The following is a 21,705-nucleotide window of genomic DNA, read 5'->3' as shown; positions in this document are numbered from 1 at the left end:
CCCAACCAAGCCAGAACGCTCCCCATCGCCTGTCAAAGAAATTCCTTCCTCACTGTACAGGACCCCATGAGATTGTGGACAAGCTCTCACCTGTTGCCTATCGAATAAAAATCAGACAAGGACGCAGCAAGCCAGTCCTTCGATGGGTCCATCGAAACCAGATAAGGAGGCACCAGGGCTCCAACCGACAGGAAATTTCAGAAAAACTTCTGTCATTTTAGGAAGACATATAGCTACCTTGCGTTATGTATGTGTGTGTGTATGTGTATGTCTTAGCTTAGGTCAATGTAATTTAGAATAGCCAATAAATTCATGTTTCATTTATAAAGAATCATTGTCTGGTGTCGTATAATTTTGAAGTCAAACCTTGCCAAGATCTTGCTACCTAGCTCGTAGCGTATAACTTATCAAAGAACGTATTAACCCGTGGCCGGGGAAAATACATATAGTCAAATTGTTAATATACACTGACATTAACGTCTCGCTGGACGAGTAGCTGATAAAGTGTAAAATATCAAATTTGAAATCAGTTTTAATCAGGTTGACTTCGAATTTTCAGATTCGAGTCCTCTCAAAACCTGAGCTAGAAATAAAATTAATGATTAATTCCCTTATAAGAATTAATGAGTTAAATTCCTTACACTGTCCAGTGTCAGTCTGTGAGACAGTTTATGAACTCTCTGCCTGTCCAGTTTCAGTCAGTAAGCCTGTTTTTGAACTGTCTATCTATCCTGTCTCAGTCAATGAGTATAATTTTGAACCATACGTCTGTTCCGTTTCGAGCAAAGAGCCTGATTTAGAATTGTCTGCTTGTTCAGTTTCAATCTGTAAACCCATTTATGAACTGTCTTCCTGTCCAGTTCCAGTCAATTAGTCAAATTTTGAACTGTCTGCTTGTCCAGTTTTGGTCAGTGATCTTACTTATGAACTGTCTGCCCGCTCAGTTGTCACCAGAGAGAATACATACAATATTTGTAAAAAATAATTACCATGTTAAGTACAGCCGTGTTTCTTATTTATTACCATGTACATACACGTCAGGTAAGTACCTTGTGTTACCACTCATTTGCCTGTAGGTACAAAGGGAAATACACATACTGTAAAATAAAGTGCTACCCAAAAAAAGTTTTTAAAGTTTGTGTTTCTCCTTTTTACAGTCTGGCAGAAATGATGGGTGGTTCCAAAATACATGGTCACATGACAGTAAAAGTGAACAGTTGCCAAGATACAGGGGGTGGGTCAACTTACCCCACTCTCCCCTACTCCAGAAGCAATGTAAGTGAGGAAAAATGGACAAAACCAGACTGAAACCTTTTACTATTGTTAAGATTGAAGGAAAAAGTGTGGGTTTCCATTAAAAGAAACGGTAAAAGTGTACCACTTAACACCATGCATATACCCAGAACACAAGGTGCCTTACAAATGGTATGAATCATCTTGGACTTGGAACAAGAGTTAAAATTAGGCAGACTACTGAGTATCCTTTGCGCACTATGCTTAGAATTCTGTTATTGTGTTCTCTTGCTGATATATTATAGATAATAAATACCTACCTCACAAGCATGATGAAGCACTATAGTATAAACTTCAGGAGGAGTTATGTCATCGACTTAATAACTATGTAGTAAATAAGAGTCTACTGCTTGTAACCATCAACTAATGGCAGTGTTTCTCAACCCTCATCCTGGTGCCTGCCCTGTGAATATATTGGCAATGAGATGTTATTGATACATTATACCTTACCTCTTTTCTTTCAGGAGAGAAATGGTGACTTTTGGATAAGCTGGATAGAATGCTGGCGGCGTCAGCATAACGTTCCACATTTTCCTGAACATAGTATATATTTAGGTTACTAATGCAGACAAATAAATAAACATGAACACAACCTCATAAAAAATTATACATTTTTTGTTTAAGCAATATTTTTGGATTGCAAAATTAAATCAAATCCATGTTAAATGGGTTTACTCCATGGTATAGTAACTCCTAGCAATAATAGTTGAAGTAATATAGTCCAGAGTTTATAGGATCTCCAGAGGTTAAACATTGGATATGCTAGAACAGTGGTTCTTAATCCTGGTCCTGGGGACCCCCAGCTCTGCACATTTTGTATGTCTTCCTTATCTGACACACTCAGTTCAATTCATGGAGGTGTCTCGTAACGAGCAGACGATCAGAATCAGATGTGTTAAATAAGGGAGACATGCAAAATGTGCAGAGCGTGGGGTCCCCAGGACCAGGATTAAGAAGCGCTGTGCTAGAGCCTTTGGGATATTCTAGAGCAGGGGTGTCAAGTCTTGCTGTTGGAGGGTCACTTTCCTGCATTGAGGGGTTCTTGAAGGCATTTGTTTAATGTGAGTTTACACCAAAGATTCACCACGAGACAAGTTGAAATATTTTAACTACTTGCAATAGAAGTTTTGCAACATTCTAACACCATTTCTACACTGGACACATCAAAGCAAACATTAAAAATCGATTTGTCCTTTTGCCTTTTTAAGCACAAGGGTGTGGAGTATGTCAAAAATAATTATTACTTGTGTTTACTGTCAACGAAATGGTGCATCCAGTGTAGACAGAACAATGAATTACAGTGTGTTCAATGTGCTTTTAAACAAAAAGCTGACTGAAACGGCTGTGACGAGAGGGGCGGGGCCAAGAGCCGTGGGAACGGAGCGAGGCCGGTGGAGGAAATGCTAATGCGCGACACCTGCGCCACTCACTGGTCTCGAGTCCCACGGAGGAGCCCCGGAAGGATAAAAGGAGGAGTGATGACAGTGTTGTCACAGTCTTCAGCGGGTGTGCCCAGGATGGCCACCAGATTGCAGTTCCGAGCCTGCCTGTCTGTTTTTCCCCCTCGGGGTGGTTCTAGTTTGTTTTTGTTTCATTTTATTATTAAAAGAAGGAACCATTCATCCTGCACTTGAGTCCTTGCTTCATCTCTCCACACGCACCGTGACAAGTGTTGGACGAGAGAGGACCAGGCCTGAATTTTATTTTGTTTTGATGAACGTTGTTACATTGGTGCCGAAACCCGGGAGGAAGGAGGGAGAGCCCTCGCTGCTGAGGGGGGATCGCGTTGCTGAGGAGACCGCCGGTGGCTGCCCGAGGCGGTGGTGCTGGAACGATGTCCAGGAGGCCGGAGCCTGCTGCCGTCCGCCATGATTGGGGAGGAGCAGGGAATGGGCGACTCGCTGCCGGCTGCCCTCAACAGGATGAGCCATCGCCGTCCGCCAGGAGGCGGAGGAGCGGTGGGCCGTCCACCAACGATGTCCAGTACCATCGCATGGCACCGCGAGTGAGAGCCTCTCAGCCGGTTGAGGACCAAGCGGCAGTGTGTCCGGGAACCGGACTGATAATTTAATTTTTTTTCTTTTTCTCTCTCCCCTCTCTCGTATCTGTCTCTCCTCATCCTTCCGTCTCCTTTTCTCTCGCCTCGTCTGTCTGTCCTTACCCCCAGGTACGCCGCAGCTGCCGTGATCGGCTCCCCCGGAGGGGGGAGTAGAGTGCAGTCTCGGGAGTACCCCTGGCCTGCGAGGGGTGATGGGGGTATGTGACGAGTGGGGGTGGGGCCGAGAGCCGTGGGAACGGAGCGAGGCCGCTGGAGTAATTGATAATGAGCGACACCTGCACCACTCACCGGTCTCGAGTCCCACGGAGGAGCTCCGGAAGGATAAAAGGAGGAGTTACGACAGTGAAAGACAAGAGAGGACCAGGCCTGGACTTTATTTTGTGTTTTGTGTGCGGCAGTCGTCCGCGAGGGGCTGCCGCTTTACTTTCATTTTGTGTTTATTTTATTAAAGTTTTGTTGGAACGTTCGCCGGTTCCCGCCTCCTTCTTCTCGTACTACGAACGTTGTTACAACGGCAAGTAAACAGTTGTTGCTATGGAAATGTACACTGTCTCATCTAAATCGCACTGCTGTAAACTGTGAGGTTTTACCCTACCAGTGTGATTAGATGAGATGGTATACATTTCCATAGCAACAACTGTTTACTTGCTGTTTCTGTCAGCTTTTTGTTTTGCAGCTGCCGAAATTCTGTGAACTTAGCATCTAGAATCCTAACAAGATATTAAAATGTATATCGCTAAACAAACCAGATATTTAAGTTAAAGTTTTTCCACTGGAATAATTAATAAGAATGTTTCTTGTTTGCTGATTGGCTGCTGTTTGTGATAAGCTACCTAATTAAACTTTGAATGTAAAATTTCTAAACATAGCATTTGTCACTGAAATGTAATTTCTATTCATATGATGTTTCGCCAGTATTTCGACTGGGTGCTGACTGGTGAAAGGAAGGATCATCTTGACCTCTCAGCATCAGCACACGACCAACTGAACCCATCCAGCCCCTTGACAATCCCAAGCCTATGCCAGCCATGGATTCTGTAGCCAGAGCCTGCTGCCACACCTGTCACAGAGCTGGCACTCACTGAATTGTTTTCCCCGGAGCTCATAGAGCTGGATTCTCAGGACTATGTTCCTGCCCATGTTCCCACCCCCAAGATGGCTCTCTTCCTGCTGGTTCCATCTAGCCTTTTGGATGCTCTGCTCCCGAGCACTTCCCTGGACATTCCTTCTCTGCTGGTCCTGTCCAACGTCCTGGCTCCTTCATCTTCGCTGGTCCCGTCCAGTCTCCTGGCTTCTTTGTCTATGCTGGCTCCGCCCGGCTTCCTGGCTCTGTCAGCTTCACTGGTACCTTTGGCTTTGCTGGGCTCCTGCTTCCCTTTAGCTCCACCTTCATCCTCGGCCCCACAGGTTCCACCTCGGCCTTCCAAGCCCCCAGCTGCACCTTGGTCCTCTGCACCAGATTCCCTGACAACACCTCGGTCCTGCAGTGTCGCCCTGTACCTCCTTCCCTCTAGATATGCCTGGTTCTAGTTTTAGTCTCTGTGTTTCTTTTGTTTAGTTCCTGTTTCCTTGGTTAGCTCTCATCCCTAGTTTGATCTCATTGATGTCATAGCAACCCACTTTTTTCATCTGTGCCTGATTTAGTTCCTTGTTTGCCCTTAGTTGTTCATTGTCTGTTCTTGTCTGGTTTTCTGAATTTTGTGTTAATGTTAGATTGTTAAAACTTTGTTCTTTGTGCCCCTGCATGATTTTATAATGGGATAATTAACTACACAGCTGCGATTAGATTCTGCCTCCACTATTTCTCCTTGTACCCGCAACCAGTTGGTGACCAGTCCTGCTCAAAGAGTGCTACCTTACTAATCAAGGACTTCATGATTACTAGGCAGGTGTTTTAGAGCTAAACTCTGCAGAAAGATGGCCCTCCAGGAGCAGCTTTGGACACCTACCATGTTTTTGTGGCTGCATGTGTGAAGTGCATTATATTACCTCCTCAAAAGACTGAGTCCACTTTTGTAGTAAACTCATGACTGAAAAATACAGCAGTAGGAGCACCAGTGGGTTAACCATTGCAGGCCAACTACCATCTTCATTCAGCGCCAGGATATACGGTTCTGACATGTTGGTCTGGATGAGCGCTGTCAAACCAAACAACCTGGTAAACAGACAGAAATCTTAGATGCAAACAAATACAGAAGTGCCAGTGGTTGGTTTGCAAGAAGGAACAGGATTGAGCACCCATGATTTAAAACAATACTTAGTAATTTCCCTAATAATGTCCTAAAATGTAAAAACCTTAATTGTAATAATGTAGTGTATTCTAGAGCAGTACTTCTCATGGCTATAGCAATGGGAATAGCCATTGTTATGTCAGCATTGCCAAACTTTGTGAATTTGTAACATTATTTTAAACCCTTACATCCTAAAGGCATTTTGATCATTTCACGTCTAAGTGGCATACTTAAAAATAAGGACTTATAACTCTACAAAAAAACAAGGTAGCATTATTTGCATGGTTAGGAAGTGAATACAAATGTCAAAAGAATATGTTTTTATCATGTTTGGAGACTCTTACTCTCATTACAACACTGCTAAACACCAGAAAAAGCGATGCCTTTTACATGTAGTAATTTTTGTTATTATGCATGTTTGACATGATTACTATTAGAATATACAGTATAAAAGGTCATAGAATCAAGGCTGATCTTGTTCACAATCACATTCACTGCATCTGGGCACAATTTTGTGTTTGTATCTCAAAGCAATCAAAAGTTATGGCATTTGGAACCTTGGTAGCCTTTTATCAAAAGTCCCAAAACCTCTTCAAACAAGTGATCTGAGGGTTTTTGTAAACACCACAATAAAACATAGAAATAATAATAATTAAATTAAGTTTACTAGTTTGAGTTCCCCTTTAAATGACGCAACGCTCTGCCCTCTATGTGTATGACGCTGCTCTCATTAAGCGCTGTTAGAAGTGAATGAATTGATTCAGCATTTCGACACTTCCATAAGGATGCGTTAAATTCGACAAAGCAGTTTAATGAAGGATGTATTGATCTTCTGAATTAGCTAATTTTACTGTACTGGCACAACCCTGCTAAATGTAGGGCAAGTATTTGTGCTCATTGGCTCCCCCTCCTGCTGGTGGCGCCCTAGGTGACCGACTAGTTTGCCTATGCCTAGCAACGGGCCTGCTCATGTGTACACTGTTTACATGTGTGTCTGTGGAGATTTTCATTCAAAAACCCAGTATAGTTTGGTCTCTAACTGAAACAAATATACTTCTTGTATTCTGCTACTTGAGGATCTTTTCAACAATTTATGACACAAGATTGTTATACTGTATATGATGCTTTTTCAGATCACATTTTCACAAAATGGAGCACCTTTATGATGTCAACTACGGTGGCCCAGTAGTGCACAACACAATGAAATTAGCACAACACAATGGAAACAAGCCACAACACAACGGAAATGCTCCCGCTCCCTTTCTTGGCCACTATAAAGGGTGCGTTAAATCTAAGGACCCTATACCAGAGGTAATGATCAAACGAATTGACAATAGAAAGCATTTTATGGATACACTTTTTACACAAATAGATTATATTAACAATATGTATTTTCTTTTCAATACGTGTAAATAGTTGTTAGATATTATTTATAGGCTATAGTCTATCACCTCAGTTTTGTTTTACAATAACAGGATGCAATAGTAATGTAGAGTGTAAATTATTATATTTATTAAAAATATTATATAGATGCCGCTATTGGGACAATTAAGCCCTCCATACACCTATACCCCTAACCCCAATATACTTCATTATTAAACACTCTTTATGCACATTATTTCCACTTTTCAAATATTTTCTATATTGAAAGTAAATGCTTTTCTGGTCTGATATGTGATGGGAAAAAGGAGAAGAGCAAGTTAGACTAAATCATTTTTAATTTTGTGTGGCCCAACCAGACATTGGTGAGCGTAGTTAGTGTAAATAGCTTATGTCAAAAAGGCTGGTTATTTACACTTAATGTAAACACTCCATTATTGAAATGGCCGTGATATGGGGTGATATATAATGTATTGTCTCATAGAAACTTTAAGGGTTTGTGAAAATATATTGGATATCAAAATTTGGATTTTGTTAGATCATTACACCCTGCTTTAAATCCCTTGGCTCATTCAACTGTAAAAGCGCTTAAAAAGAAGATGCGTCATATTTATTAAAGAGGAGCTCACGCGTTTAAAAAGTAGCAAATATAGTTTGTGTACATAGTGTGACGCTTACACTGTCTTTTTCATTCACGAAACACTGGGGTAATCCAACACAGGAGCAAGGAATGACACATGTACAGACGAAGTAGACCCGACAGGAGAAACGCAAAGACAGGAGCTTAAATGCTAGGGATAATTGGAGACACACAGGTGGATCACATAAGACAATCAGACTAAAAGAGGACAGGAAAATGACCAAATAAGGAAACACAGGAAGGACTACGGGGGCAAAACAGGTACAAAAGTCTGACACGGGACCATTTCCATTGTGTTGTGCCAATTTCGTTGTGTTGCGACTTGTTTCCATTGTGTTGTAGCTATTTTGTTGTGCTGTGGAGATTTTGCTGTGTTGTGCACTACTGGGCCACTGTAGTTCAACAAATTTGAACTCACTTGTTAAGAGTTGGTCATAATCCCTATATTCACTATAAAGCCAAGCTTCTAAGCTTTAAAATCACACTTTTTTTTCCAAACAAATGATTATGAAGTAACTATAATAAGTTCCTTTTTTTTTTTTTTTTTTGCTTGTACAGCATACTTGATGTGAATAATGTTGACCTTTACTTAATGATACAGGTTTACTGGGTAGAAATCTGAACTGCACCTGGCAAAGCTATCCTGAGGAGGAATAAGCTGTTGGATGAGAGGTAGCTGGTAGAGGTAAAGGATAAGGATGTGTCCTCCACTGAAGATGGTCATCATTACACACAAAGAGCTGAAGTGTAGCAGAGAGATGGTATAGTCTAACACCCAGCACCACACAATGCCAAGAAACACCATGAAATACAGTGCTGACGTCAGCGAGGGAAACGTTATACCTGTCAAAACATATAAGATCATTGACTGCATCTATAGATAATTTTTCAGAATACACACACACATTCCTATCTATATGCATTACCTGCCAACCCCAACAGAACAGCCACCAAGACTTTTCCAGCAGTTTTCATTACAGAAGACACAAGAAGTCTCAGACTGGTCAAAAATATGATACATTTTTGCAGAACATCAGGAGAGGAGAGAGGAGAAGTGTGGCTCTTAACAGAGGAGCCGAGGGAGGAACCCTCAGATGTTCTACTCTCCCCTTCACATTCTGAGTCCGAAATTTCTCCATCTGAACCCTGTCAAATATGGAAACAGGAACAGAGCAGCCAACACTAAAAATGTTAGTTGTTTTTAGGTGTAAAAATACTTTCAGTAAAAATAGTTTATATCTTATGATCATTTATATTGCAGCACAAAGTAGCTAGTAAGTTTAGGATGATTTCATTAAGAAAATGTAACCCCATTCAACCTTCCTGCAGGTTTAGTTCTAGCCATGCTGTAATTTTCAAGTAAGCCCAAAGGTCTTTATCAACTGTCTTAATTGTGTTTGATTAGGCTTGCAGGAAGGTGGGCCTCTGGGAAGAGCACTAAGCACCCCTGCTCTACAACTTACACAATTACAAGTTGCTCATTACCTCACTGTTGTAGAGGTGCCTGCAGTTTTCACTATGATGTGGCTTCTTGGCTTTACACCAATGAAGGATGAACAGTGTAGACAGGAAGACAGCAAAATCTGGCATTAGTAGACGTATTATGTTAAGTGTGTCCACATCACTAAACCTGGGAAGAGGTGTAAAAAGATACATATGTATTTTACTAAGAAACACAAATATACTGGAATAATTTAGACAATTTAAGCACAAAAAAATTGGAACAATTGGAATACCACAAAGAATATTTAACACTACAACCATATGTTTTCACTAGGTGGGAGAAAACATTTAATAACCAGAAATGCCATGCAATTCAATAGACCACATTATAGGGATGTGCATCAAAGCCAATATTTTAATCTGTATCTGTAGCAATGGCAAACTCAAATGTATCTTCTCTCACTTTACAGATCTTCACTATGTGGGAGAACTAACCGTATGCTGCTAATGATGTCTTCACAACCTTATTTTGTTGTAAAGTGCTAATATGACTGTCAGAACAAGCTGGCGGTAATAATACAGTGATCATACAGCTGTCCGTTATTGATGTTAACTCTGCTTATTCGCTGGCAGTGACACTGCGGGTATATTCCATGCTTGCAGCTTTAATAATTTGCTATCTTTACCTCTTTGAGGAGTGGTACCGTTCTGCGTCAGTAATGTTGCATGATTGTACACGGTTCCCCTAGTGTCAGCTACTGACGCAATGTTGAGTGAACCAGAATCGAAGGGGAATGTTTTCTGTTACACATGTAGGCTGGCCACATTACTGTGTGTGAACATTTACATTGATCTTATCACTATCTCTATTCAACAGTTGAAAGAATCTGACAAAATGGTGTTCACCGCCACCTTATGAACAGCATTTGCCCCAAGTAAAGTGGACTAAAAAATATTGGGCAATTGTATGCTACTGATGTAATGTCTCATTTCCTTCATCTTAGAACTTAGGGAACCAAGGTTATATCAGTAACTGGAGACATTTCCTTACTTTGAAAGAAACATTTTAGCAATCATTAATATATTCCATACCTGACAATGCCAAGGTGAAAGAAAATGCTGTCCCATGGCCCGATCTCTGAAGAATAAAAAGCATACATATATTACTATGCATGGATAGTACAGGGTAAAACCTGAAAGAAAACTTGGTCCCACTTTATATTAGGTGGCCTTAACTACTATGTACTTACATCAAAAAATAAGTACAATGTACTTATTGTGTTCATATTGTATTGCAAAACACCTTTGCTGCCATTGCGGTGGGATACGGGTAAGGTTAGGGACAGGTTTGGTGATATGGTAGGGTTAAGCATGGGTTAAGGTGTAAGGGATGAGTCAACAGTGTAATTATAAATGTAATTACAGAAGATAGTTACAGATGTAATCACATGCAGGTGTTTTTTTTAAATATAAATACAATGTAAAAACATGTATGTACACAACAAGTGCATTATATCAAATGATTAATTTAAATGTGAGTACATAGTTGTTAAAGCCACCTAATTTAAAGTGGGACTGAAAACCTTTCAAAAAGCCGATGAATATGGAAGCCCTTTTCCACCTCAAAAAGTTGTTTAGGGACTTTATGTATTGCAATTGTGACTTTACCCTTACCCATTCATTCATTCTCCTAACCACTAGTCCTATGTAGGGCTGCAAGATCCTGACACCTAACCACTGTATTGACTCCATCCACTTCAGAAGGTGGTTTGAAACACATTCCAGATGCAATTGACCAAGTGTAAATGCATCTGGTAGTTCAAGCCACGTATGTAATTGTTACTCCACCTCCCAAAAAAAATGTTTAAAGGTGTGGGACTCGTTTCTCCACAGATATGGCCCACTGGAGAAGAGTGTCTTTCTTCAGCAAGCAAGCATGCACACTGCCACAAACTGTAAAATATGACGTCTTAATTGTATTATTATTACTTGTGTCACGTTTCTTGTCGGGAACAGGAGCCCTCCTTGGGCTGGACGTGGGAACTGGAGCCCTCCTTGGGTAGGACATGGGAACTTGAGCCCTCCTTGGGCTAAACTCGGGGACTGGGGCCCTCTCTGGGCCAAACTCGGGGACTGGGGCCCTCACTGGGCCAAACTCGGGGACTGGGGCCCTCACTGGGCTAAACTCAGGGACTGGAACCCTCTCTGGGCTAAACTCGGGGACTGGAGCCCTCACTGGGCTAAACTCGGGGACTGGAGCCCTCACTGGGCTAAACTCGAGAGCAGGAGCCCTCTGTGGGCTAAACTCGGGAACAGGAGCCCTCTGTGTGCTAAACTCGGGGGCAGGAGCCCTCTGTGGGATAAACTCGGGGGCAGGAGCCCTCTGTGGGCTAAACTCGGGAACAGGAGCCCTCTGTGGGCTAAACTTGGGAACAGGAGCCCTCTGTGGGCTAAACTCAGGAACAGGAGCCATCTGTGGGCTAAACTCAGGGGCTGGAGCCAACACTGGAGCAAGCTCCGACCGCCTTCTCCTCCTTAGATTCCCCTTTAGGTTCGGGGTGAAAGGCATGGTTGGCGGGCTTGAGTGAGCCGCGGCCGGTGGGCTTGACTAAGGAGCAGCTGGCGGGCTTGGGAATGCCACGGCCGGTGGGCTTGACTTCGGAGCGGCCGGCAGGCTTGAGAATGCCGCGGCTGGCGGGCTTGTCTACTGAGCGGCCGGCGGGCTGATTCTGACTCGGGGCGATATTAGTTGGCCCCGAGCCAGAACAGAGAATTGATGGTGGCGTCATCCAATGCCGTCGCCGCGGTGAGCCTGCAGAATTCCCAGGCGTACTCGAAGAAGGGGAGATCTCGGTGGGCTAAGGTAGAGAAACGAGCGGCGATTTCCATGATCTCGGGGGTAAACAAATGGAAAACCAAAACACATTTAAAAATGGAAAAGAAAACACAGGGAGAGGGGGCGCCGCTTACTGTCCTTGGTCCGGTATTCTGTCACGTTTCGCTACTGTGCTGGAGCATGGAGCGAGGAACGAGGATACGTGGAGAACATTAGCAAGGAGAATTTAATGAAATCAAGGGAACCAGGAAAACACGTAGATTCGGAGGTTGACATTCACATACAGACATTCACATTACCGGACGACCAAACTTAGAACAGGGCTCACTATAAATACACAGGACTAGATGATGGGATGGTGAGACGCACCTGGAACTAATGAAACAAACATAATTAGAACAGGAACAGGAAGGACCAAATAAGGGCATAAGCATAACATGGAGAATGTGGGGAACAAAACACAACACAAGACAGAAACAGAATCTGACAACTTGTTAAAACTACTATTTATTATTATTATTATTATTATTATTATTAATATTATACTTATTAAGAACCGGATTTTTATGCAGTTCAAATGAAAATGAACATTCATTGTTGCATCCTGAAGCTTGACACCTAGTCTTTTACATTAAAAGGGGTGAGTACTATATTTTACCACCAATGTGAATTAGCTGATTATAAACACAATACAGCACAGAACATATACGTTGCTTGTTGTGAAGTGAACTCTGCTGAATTTGCATAAAGCGTGGGAATTGAAGATCAGAATTATATCTGTTTTGCGGAGACAATTCTTTGTGACCAAGTATTAATAGAACATATGCAAACTCAGTTGAAAAGCAATCTGATCGACTGAGATGCAGCCATGTGTAAATACCCCACTAACACTGGTGAAGAGAACAGCCAGTGATGCTGTACTCTTGTACCTCCACGTTCTTTTACAAAGCACCCCCCATTCTCCACCCATGAATCGCTTTGTTGTATGCCTCATTTGTCTCAATTTATAATGCAAAGATGCCAGTCAATCATAACATTTGTTAAGATTGAAGACATACAGGGCAAGGAGCTTCAAAACAGTGCGTTTCAGTTGAATGATAAAGTTCACCTTCTTTAATGCTGTTAAACTGAATGTACATAGCACACTTTAAAAAAAGTTAAAGTCTCTGTTAAATTCATGTTAAACTAGTTCATTAATTGAAGTAAATATATACTAAAAACCAGGGATATGTGCTACAACTAATTTTAAAAAGTTTAAACAGGAACTTTGTAACCGAGTAGTCCGAATAGTCCAACAAACCCAGAAGATAGTAGAAAATAACCTACTTACTTTATGAATCAGCCAAATTCTATACTGAATTCAGCTGAAATATAGTTCATTTTATATATGCATGTGATGTGCTTGCCTTGCATTATTATTATTATTGTACATTTAAGTGTTCTCTTAATCAGCCCTAGCTAAAATCAACTGAATCAACAGGCAGTGACCAATAAGTACAAACTTAATAGTGTAGTGAACATCAACCTTATCAGCCAGAAAAACCTTAAAGACGTTGTTCTAAATGTCGACTTTAAGCTATGTGTCGTGGGGCAAACAGTACAGTGTAGTGTTTCTTTAAATATCTTAGTATGCCCGGAATGCGTGAGTTGTCCAATTACCTAATTTCCTGAGTATATAAAAGGGGACTTTTAAGGCACCATTTGAGTGTCCGAGCACCGCTTGTGCGTCACTGCCTGATGCCCGCCCATTCCGGTTTCACTCCTTCCGTTCCTGCAGGTATGTGTTGGTTGGCTCACTATTTGGCATTGCAATGTGTAGTTTTATGTAACCAGTCCATTCGGTTTATAGTTTTCCAATGGACGATCATCATTGTGACCATTGGCGGCTGCCTCCTTCTCTTTCCCTCAACGTCCTCTATGTGATTTAGCAGCGCGTTTGTGTCCGCGGGTGCGTGTGATTGGATTTATGATGATGGTGACAAAATATGAAGGTATGTAGAACAACTGTTGTTACTGCCTACTCTCTTATGTGATAAATTATTTTATATAATTTTTGTAGGAAGAATAGTTTGACGTTGGGCCCTACTGTGTTAAGGAAGCCTGCGGGGCAACATTCCTTGATGCTGCTGCTTTGTGTGTTTTCCTGCCACTAACGTGCATTCGCACTATTTATTTGGTTTTTTTTACCTGCTTTCCATATGTTTGTTTGTATTCATTAAATTTGTGTCTTTTTTTGGATTTTCTGTTTTTTTTTTCGTACTCCGTTTTACATTGGTTCTGCTTTGTGCAAGTGGTCTTTAGTATAATCCTTTTTTTCTCATCTAAACTTGCTTTTTTCGTGTATTTTGGTTATTAGCATCTGTTTGGTCATAAATTCGTTTTTATTTTATTTTATTTGCTTGTCCTGCATGTTAGTAGTTTTTTATTTTTGGTTGCTATCTTGCTTTGTATTTTGATTTATTTTTCTTTATATTTTTGCTCTGTAATTCGTTTATATCTTGTTTTGTTTTTTCATATGAAGGTGGTGTGAGTGTCTACCTTCATTTTGATGTTAAACCTCGAACCTGTGTAGGTGTTTGTTTTCAACTAAGGATTAATTGTGAACTTTTGTATTTTGGCTTAGTTGTATGTGTTAGTATTATTATCTTCAGTTTGTTAACTTTGTCTTTTTGTTACAGGAGCCCAGGCTTCCGGGCAGGTCACTAGTTGCCCTTAGTACGGTGGTGGGGCTGTGGCACGGAATGCAGTGTGTTCACGTTTGGCTTTGCTTGTGTGTATGAAGTGTGACCTGTGCACTGGGTGGTAAGATTTTGTGATCATAGGAGCCTGGTGCTCATCAACTAGCTCTCCTGCCATAGGTAGGCCTCGGTCTCCTTCTCATATGTGTTTTGTTCGCCATAGTCCGGGTCTTACTGTCTTTTAATGATTTTTAAATTAGTGCTCGATTATTGAAATAAAGTTTTGTATTTGGTATTCATGTCTCGGCCCTTGTTTTTGAAACCACGTACCTGTGTGACCTTTTTGTGGGTGATTTAATATATTAGTACTGATTTCCCTGTTTATAGGGTGGCATAGTCCGCTACATCTTAGCTTGTTTTTCTTTCCGACTTTGTCCCTTCTTCGCTACATATGCAAATGGACCTCACGCCAGAGAGGGGCCATACCATGGCCACCTCCGACAGCATCAGCCAATCAAAATGCTGGATCTGAAAGGCGCCTACTTGCAAAACCCTCCATCTCAGGACAGATTAAAAGGTTCTCTCAGAGACAAAGAAACGGTCTACTTTAAGTGCTAAGCTGTTGTTGCTCTACTGTAAGTGCTAAGCTAAGTTGTTCCAAGGAGAAACAATGAAGATCTGCAAGAAGCAAATTTGGGGAGTTTGAAAACAGCAACAGCAACAATGACCACAAGCTTAGTGTCCCCCATCTTCAGCAACTACTTCAGAACCTTCTCTTTAGCGATCCTCCGTTTGCAAGTGCCAAACTGCTAGGATCTTCTCCAACAACTTCAGAATCATCTCGATCTTTCTCCTGCGTGTTCCAGGTTGTCCGGATCTTCTGCACAGACTTCAGACCCTTTAACTTCAAGGCTCCTCTATTTTCATCTATGTTTCCAGACCAAGGTCATTCTCGGTGCTCAGGAATTCATTATTCACCAGTGCTTCATGTTCAAGGCTGTGAAACGGATCCAACCCCTTTATTCCCACTGCAACGTGGCCAATGTCAACAAGTGGAAGACGTCACTGCTCAGACTCAGCACATGACCTGGTGGAACTTAAATATCACTCTTTCCAAACCTCTTTCCAGAGACCCTTGGCATTAGTGTGTATTGTCAGTTTATGATTATCTAATTTGCATTAGATTCTATATAACTGATGTCAGTTAATAACAAATAATCTCTTGATTTATTTGTTGAATCTAGAATAAGGTTTACCTTATTATTTCCAGGAAACTTCAGTTTATCTTTCACAGCCATCAACGTCCATAGTAACATTCAACTCAGTCACTTGCATCTATCAAGCTTTTGCACTTTATCCATTCATTATAACCATTCCTTGGCTGGTGCCCCGTAAAATAGTATGACCAAAACTTAAACTTAATATTAATAATATTAATATTTAAGCCCAAAGCCATTACACTGGTGGTGCTACTTCGATCTATCACCTCTAATAGACACGAATAGACATTTCGCTGAACCTGCTGTGAGTGACACAGAGAAAACAAACGCATGCAAGCTAAAATTTATTTTATTTTATTTTCTACCCTAGACATATCTTGTAAAAGCTAGGAAAGTACACGACCAAGATTTTAACCTGGTCACTGATAGATTGATATTAAGAGCGAGGAAAAGGTAATGAAATTGAGGTTTGGGTTAAGATGAAACATGCAATAAAGTGAGGACTCTCTCTCACAAACTCACACACGCAAAACTGTGTCAAGCCAAAATGCTGTAGATGAGATGACATCTATCTAAACAACATCTATCTTATTTTCATTTTTTTTTTTGTTCTGTCTTCCTTGTTTGTCATTTGACCAAGTTTCTCTGTTCACCTGTCGTTTAGTTAATTATCTCATTAGTTACCTTATGTCTGGCAGGTTCTCCACTAATTGTAGAGGAGGAAGCCAGCTCCAACCCAGCTATACTAGGCCCAACCCTGTGTAAGGAATTTAACTCTTTTATTTTAGCTCTTTTCAGAGGGGGAATCGAATCTGAAGATTCAAAATCAACCTGATTGAACTGATTCCTCATATTTATAAAGCAATATAAAGCTGCCAAGTAGAAACCTTATGTTTTATGTAATAACTTTAAGGATTTAGCTTTTATTTAAGCTTTTAGGGAATCGATTCTTAAAGATTCAATGTTGATTTCTTCAAGTTGATCTGATTCAAAATTTAGAGCTTATACTTTATCAACGGTTCGTCCAGCGAGCGTTAAAATCAGTATATCTTAACAATTCTGTTCATATCACTTCGTGGCCAACGACAACACAAACAAAATGGTAATCGTATTAATTTTGAGCAAGGTAACAAAGGATCTGGGCAAAGTTTGATTTTAAAATACACGACACAAGACAATACTTCTTTATAAATGAAACAAAAGTTTATTTGCTATTCTATGGCACATTAAACTAAGCTAAAACACACACACACACACACATAAACACAAAAGGTTCAGGAAATGAGTTGCTGCATTTGCATGAAGTTCCCAAAGTTCTAATACTCGTTTTCTACGAGTTCTTTAAATTCAACCTGAGAAAACTCATAAAAGCAGAGACTTGGCTTATGTTTACTGCTTAAACTCAATTCAGCACCCGTTCAGCAAGAGATGAAGCCTTGTTTGGTACTTGCGTTCAAGCTGACAGCTGACAACAGGCTTCCTGGATGGTTACTTGCGGGAATCCCGGGGCTGCGGATTGGCTGCTGATGCGGTCGATGTCTGACGTATTTATGGGGATGCCCTCCGGCGATTGGTTGGTTTCCTTGTGACGTGACGACGCGCTGGAAGTTCTTGTCAGAATCTGTTTGCGAAGACTAAGTTTTGAAGATTTCTGCAGTCACGAAGTTTGACGAAGTTTTGGAGTTCTGGAGGATCACTAGCCTGATGTTACGGCTAACAATTCTTATAATTAAACAACAGGTTATTGGCTATTCTAGATTACATTAAACTAAACTAATGAAAAAACACACACACACACACAGATACGGTTGAAAGGATGAGGATTTTAACGGAGTTCTGAGGAAGTTCCCAAAGTTCTAATACTCATTTTCTACGAGTTCTTTAAATTGAACCTGAGAAAACTCATAAAAGCAGAGACTTGGCCTATCTTTACTGCTTAAAATCAATTCAGTGCTAGTTCAGCAAGAAATTATGATTTGTTTGTTACTTGCGTTCAAGTTGACAGCTGACAACAGGCTGACGCAGTCGGTGTCTGACGTATTTCTGCGGATGCCCTCCAGCGATTGCTTTTTTTTGTGATGTCACGTCACAAGGAAAAGTGTGACGTGTGAAGTTCTTCTCAGATTCTGTTTGCAAAGACTAAGCTTTGAAGATTTCTGCAGTCACGAAGTTTGACGAAGTTTTGGAGTTCTGGAGGATCACTAGCCTGATATGTTGATGGCTGTGAGCGCTTTGTAGTGCAATCAATAAGGCGGAAGAGCCAAAGATCCAGAGACAAAGCAGCGAGCGAGCCACGAAGGCTTTGTGTCCAGTTTTAAGCAGGCTGATTTTGGTCTATCCCGTGGCGATTGTTCCAATCAGATACTGGCTGTGGGGCTTAGCCACGCCCCATACTGTTCCTTTATCATGCATGAATCACATGCTCCCTGTGGGGAGTATTTCTGCAAGTTTTAATAACTTCTTCAACCTGAGAAAACTCATAAAAGCAGAGACTTGGCTTATGTTTACTGCTTAAACTCAATTCAGCACCCGTTCAGCAAGAGATGAAGCCTTGTTTGGTACTTGCGTTCAAGCTGACAGCTGACAACAGGCTTCCTGGATGGTTACTTGCGGGAATCCCGGGGCTGCGGATTGGCTGCTGATGCGGTCGATGTCTGACGTATTTATGGGGATGCCCTCCGGCGATTGGTTGGTTTCCTTGTGACGTGACGACGCGCTGGAAGTTCTTGTCAGAATCTGTTTGCGAAGACTAAGTTTTGAAGATTTCTGCAGTCACGAAGTTTGACGAAGTTTTGGAGTTCTGGAGGATCACTAGCCTGATATGTTGATGGCTGTGAGCGCTTTGTAGTGCAATCAATAAGGCGGAAGAGCCAAAGATCCAGAGAGCAAGCAGCGAGCGAGCCACGAAGGCTTTGTGTCCAGTTTTAAGCAGGCTGATTTTGGTCTATCCCGTGGCGATTGTTCCAATCAGATACTGGCTGTGGGGCTTAGCCACGCCCCATACTGTTCCTTTATCATGCATGAATCACATGCTCCCTGTGGGGAGTATTTCTGCAAGTTTTAATAACTTCTTATAAAAGTACTATCACCAGAGAATGATGCCGAATATCATTTTTTAATTCACGCCAATTTTCTGCAAATAAAACAAGCTTTCACCCAGTACTAAACTTCACATATCTTACACACATATTAAATGCTTTATCTGCTAAAAGGAAATTTTATAAGGCATTGATTAAAGTTGCACCGATTACATGAAAAACATTGAGCATAGAAAGGCACGAAACATTATTTGTGAATATAGTTGCCCTTTTATACTTTTAATTTGTTTTAAATGATAGTCTTTTAAAATCGTCATGCAAGGTTCTGTTGTAAGAAAAGAATGCGGGTCTGATGGGTTTCAGAAGGGCGGGAAGCAGATGTTCAATGGGTCATGTGGTGTCACGCTGTATAGATCCTGTGTGCGCGTGCAAACCGGGAGGGTGTGATTAAATTAGCCATTTCCTGTGCATATATAATGGTTCCATGCATAAGCGATCACGAGGTATCTCTCAACTATATGTTGTGAAAGAACTTTTTAGTCCTTGATACAAAAGATCTCTGTTGTCTCCTGATTGGATTCGTTTTTCATCACTCTTCCGATTCTTCTGAGGAGATAACGACACAGGTTGACAGGAAGTCGACCCAGAATATTGGCGTCACGTGATAGTGATGATTAGTTTAGACCTCGTGATGAGTTGATTCAATGGCGTATCTGTGTCTGTTCGATAGAAATTCTACACCTGTCTGCCCAAAATCCTCCAGTCGACCACATGGAGATCACCCCAGAACCAGACCTAACGCCCACGTTCACGGCAGACAAAGAGCCTGAGCCCAACTGTAGACCAAGACACCCTGATCATCCCCGCCACGGAGATAAAGCCTGAGATCCACGCCCATCCCAGAGAAGAAGCCCAAGGTCCCAGATGACCAGGTGTGAGCCAGCCATAACATCCGTGCCAGTGGGGGTTTTAGTGGAGCTAGATGGGGAGAAATGGCTTATTGACTGGGAAACGGAGGTAGTGCTTCCCTCCCTGCCCACCCACGAACCTTAGCTTAGAGTCTTTGTTGTCACCAGTCATATCCAGCAGAGAGTCTTCATCATCACTGATCTTACTCTGCACAGAAAATTCTTCATCATCACCAGTCTTGTCTGGCCGGATTATTCTTCATCACTACCAGCTCTGTCCATCACTGAACTGACTCACTCACTCAGTCTTCCACTCCTGCATGCTCCCCTGAAGCCAGCCATTTAATAAGCTCTGCCATCCTGCCCTGATCTGCCTTGGAGCTTTTGGTCCCCAGCTCTGCCCTGGCTTGGGGAGTCCCAGGCTCCGCCTCGTCCCTCAAAGCCCCTAGTTCCACCTCGGCCTGTCATCCAATCAGCTGTGCCCTGGCTCCTTGCTCCCTTGGCTCCACCATGGACCGTTGCACTACCGGCTTCTCTGGGCTCCCTCGCCCACCGGGTCTGCCGTGGTCCGTCATCGCCATGAATTTCCAGGATCTCCACTGCACTCTCTCTGGAGCTCAGTTTTTATCTAATTTTCAATTATCATTTTTATCTATTATCAATTCAAATGATCAAATATCAATTCAATTATCATTTTTATTCAATTATAATTTTAATAATTAATCTAATTTTTCAATTATGAATGTCTGAATGTCTCATACAATTCATACAACTCATACAATTGCAACTACAACTACAAAATTTTCATGCATAAATAAACTTAAACGATATATATAAATTTTCTCTATTGGTCGGACATTTCGGCCACTTGAGGAAAAATATTCTTCATACCAGACCTGTACAGTGCACACACAAAAAGTGCATAACTTTTAAATTTAATGTGCTATTTATATTTGATTTGACCCTTGATGTAAAAATAATACACATTTTAGGTTACCTGAGAAACCTTTTTTCTTTTACAGTACTGTTACAGAGAGAAAAAATGTTTTATAAAAAAATATCAAAACAAAAAATTATTTGTATTATTATATTATATTGTATTGTATTATATTATATTATATTATATTATAATATGAAAATAATGAAGCCGATATTGCTCATGAATTCCCTTTTTTGAGGTCAATTATTTATTAGGTTTATAATATAATATAAAAACAAACTTAAGCATTTAAACTGATAGAATAGAATAGAATAGAATAGAATAGAATAGAATAGAATAGAACAGAAGCATTTAAGCTAAGATCTGTAAGCTAAATATTTTTAAAAAACACGAACATGTGAATTCTATATAGTTATCTAAGTAGAGTTCAGAGTAGTAGAGTTTGCATACTACTACACCTGTGTGTGACTGTAAATGTCTCAGCGGATGATGGGAGAATGGTAACAAAACTCTATTTCCACCACTTAATCAAGCCACTATTCTTTCAAATACAATGACGTTTTATTTCACATGTCATTGCATTTGCGCTGGCTCTCGTGTTGAGCTATTCTGTCCGCAACCATTAAAGTATTCGATTTCAAAAGCGACTCATTTGGCACACGTCATTCTCTTTCTATGAAACCTGTAAACTGCAATCACCGGTTCTAACTATATAGTGACACCAACTCTATAGTGGTTTGCCCGAGCTTTGCAATTATTTCGCATTTAATAGAATTAATTCAAATGGCTTTCCCAACTAATTTTTGTGTGTGTGTCCTGTGCGCAGCATATTATTTATTCTGTATGGTCACGATATAAGAACTGGGAAGTCACGCACGCACACAGCTTAGCCTTAGAGGGAACATTGCTATTAACTAGATGCTTAGATGATGTTTAAAAAAAAACAAACAAAAAAAAACACTAGCTTTCTATTTTTTCTATTCTATCTACTTGTTTTTCTTTGTGTGTGTGTGTGTGTGTGTGTGTGTATAATATATAC

At 41.0% G+C, this 21,705-nt stretch overlaps 1 protein-coding gene and 1 long non-coding RNA gene across 2 annotated transcripts in view; one reads left to right on the top strand and one right to left on the bottom strand.

Annotated features, from left to right (window-relative positions):
• The window catches only part of LOC107699957 (piezo-type mechanosensitive ion channel component 2), a 185,625-nt gene that overhangs the window by 137,715 nt on the left and 26,205 nt on the right, over window positions 1-21,705 (bottom strand). The window contains 6 exon segments of the mRNA XM_016501419.1: window positions 1,744-1,852; window positions 5,355-5,507; window positions 8,233-8,446; window positions 8,530-8,749; window positions 9,089-9,233; window positions 10,139-10,184. Of these exon segments, the coding sequence (XP_016356905.1) occupies window positions 1,744-1,852; window positions 5,355-5,507; window positions 8,233-8,446; window positions 8,530-8,749; window positions 9,089-9,233; window positions 10,139-10,184 (887 nt within the window).
• LOC107699963 (uncharacterized) lies at window positions 13,594-14,120 on the top strand. The gene is made up of 3 exons (XR_001635512.1): window positions 13,594-13,659; window positions 13,732-13,873; window positions 13,942-14,120. It is a non-coding gene; the product is annotated as an uncharacterized LOC107699963 (long non-coding RNA).

This window comes from Sinocyclocheilus anshuiensis, unplaced genomic scaffold (genome assembly GCF_001515605.1).
Source record: "Sinocyclocheilus anshuiensis isolate Anshui unplaced genomic scaffold, SAMN03320099.WGS_v1.1 scaffold1284, whole genome shotgun sequence".
Taxonomy (NCBI): Eukaryota; Metazoa; Chordata; class Actinopteri; order Cypriniformes; family Cyprinidae; genus Sinocyclocheilus; species Sinocyclocheilus anshuiensis.
Note: the sequence above shows the minus strand (reverse complement) of the source record. Positions and strands in the feature narration are given on the sequence as shown.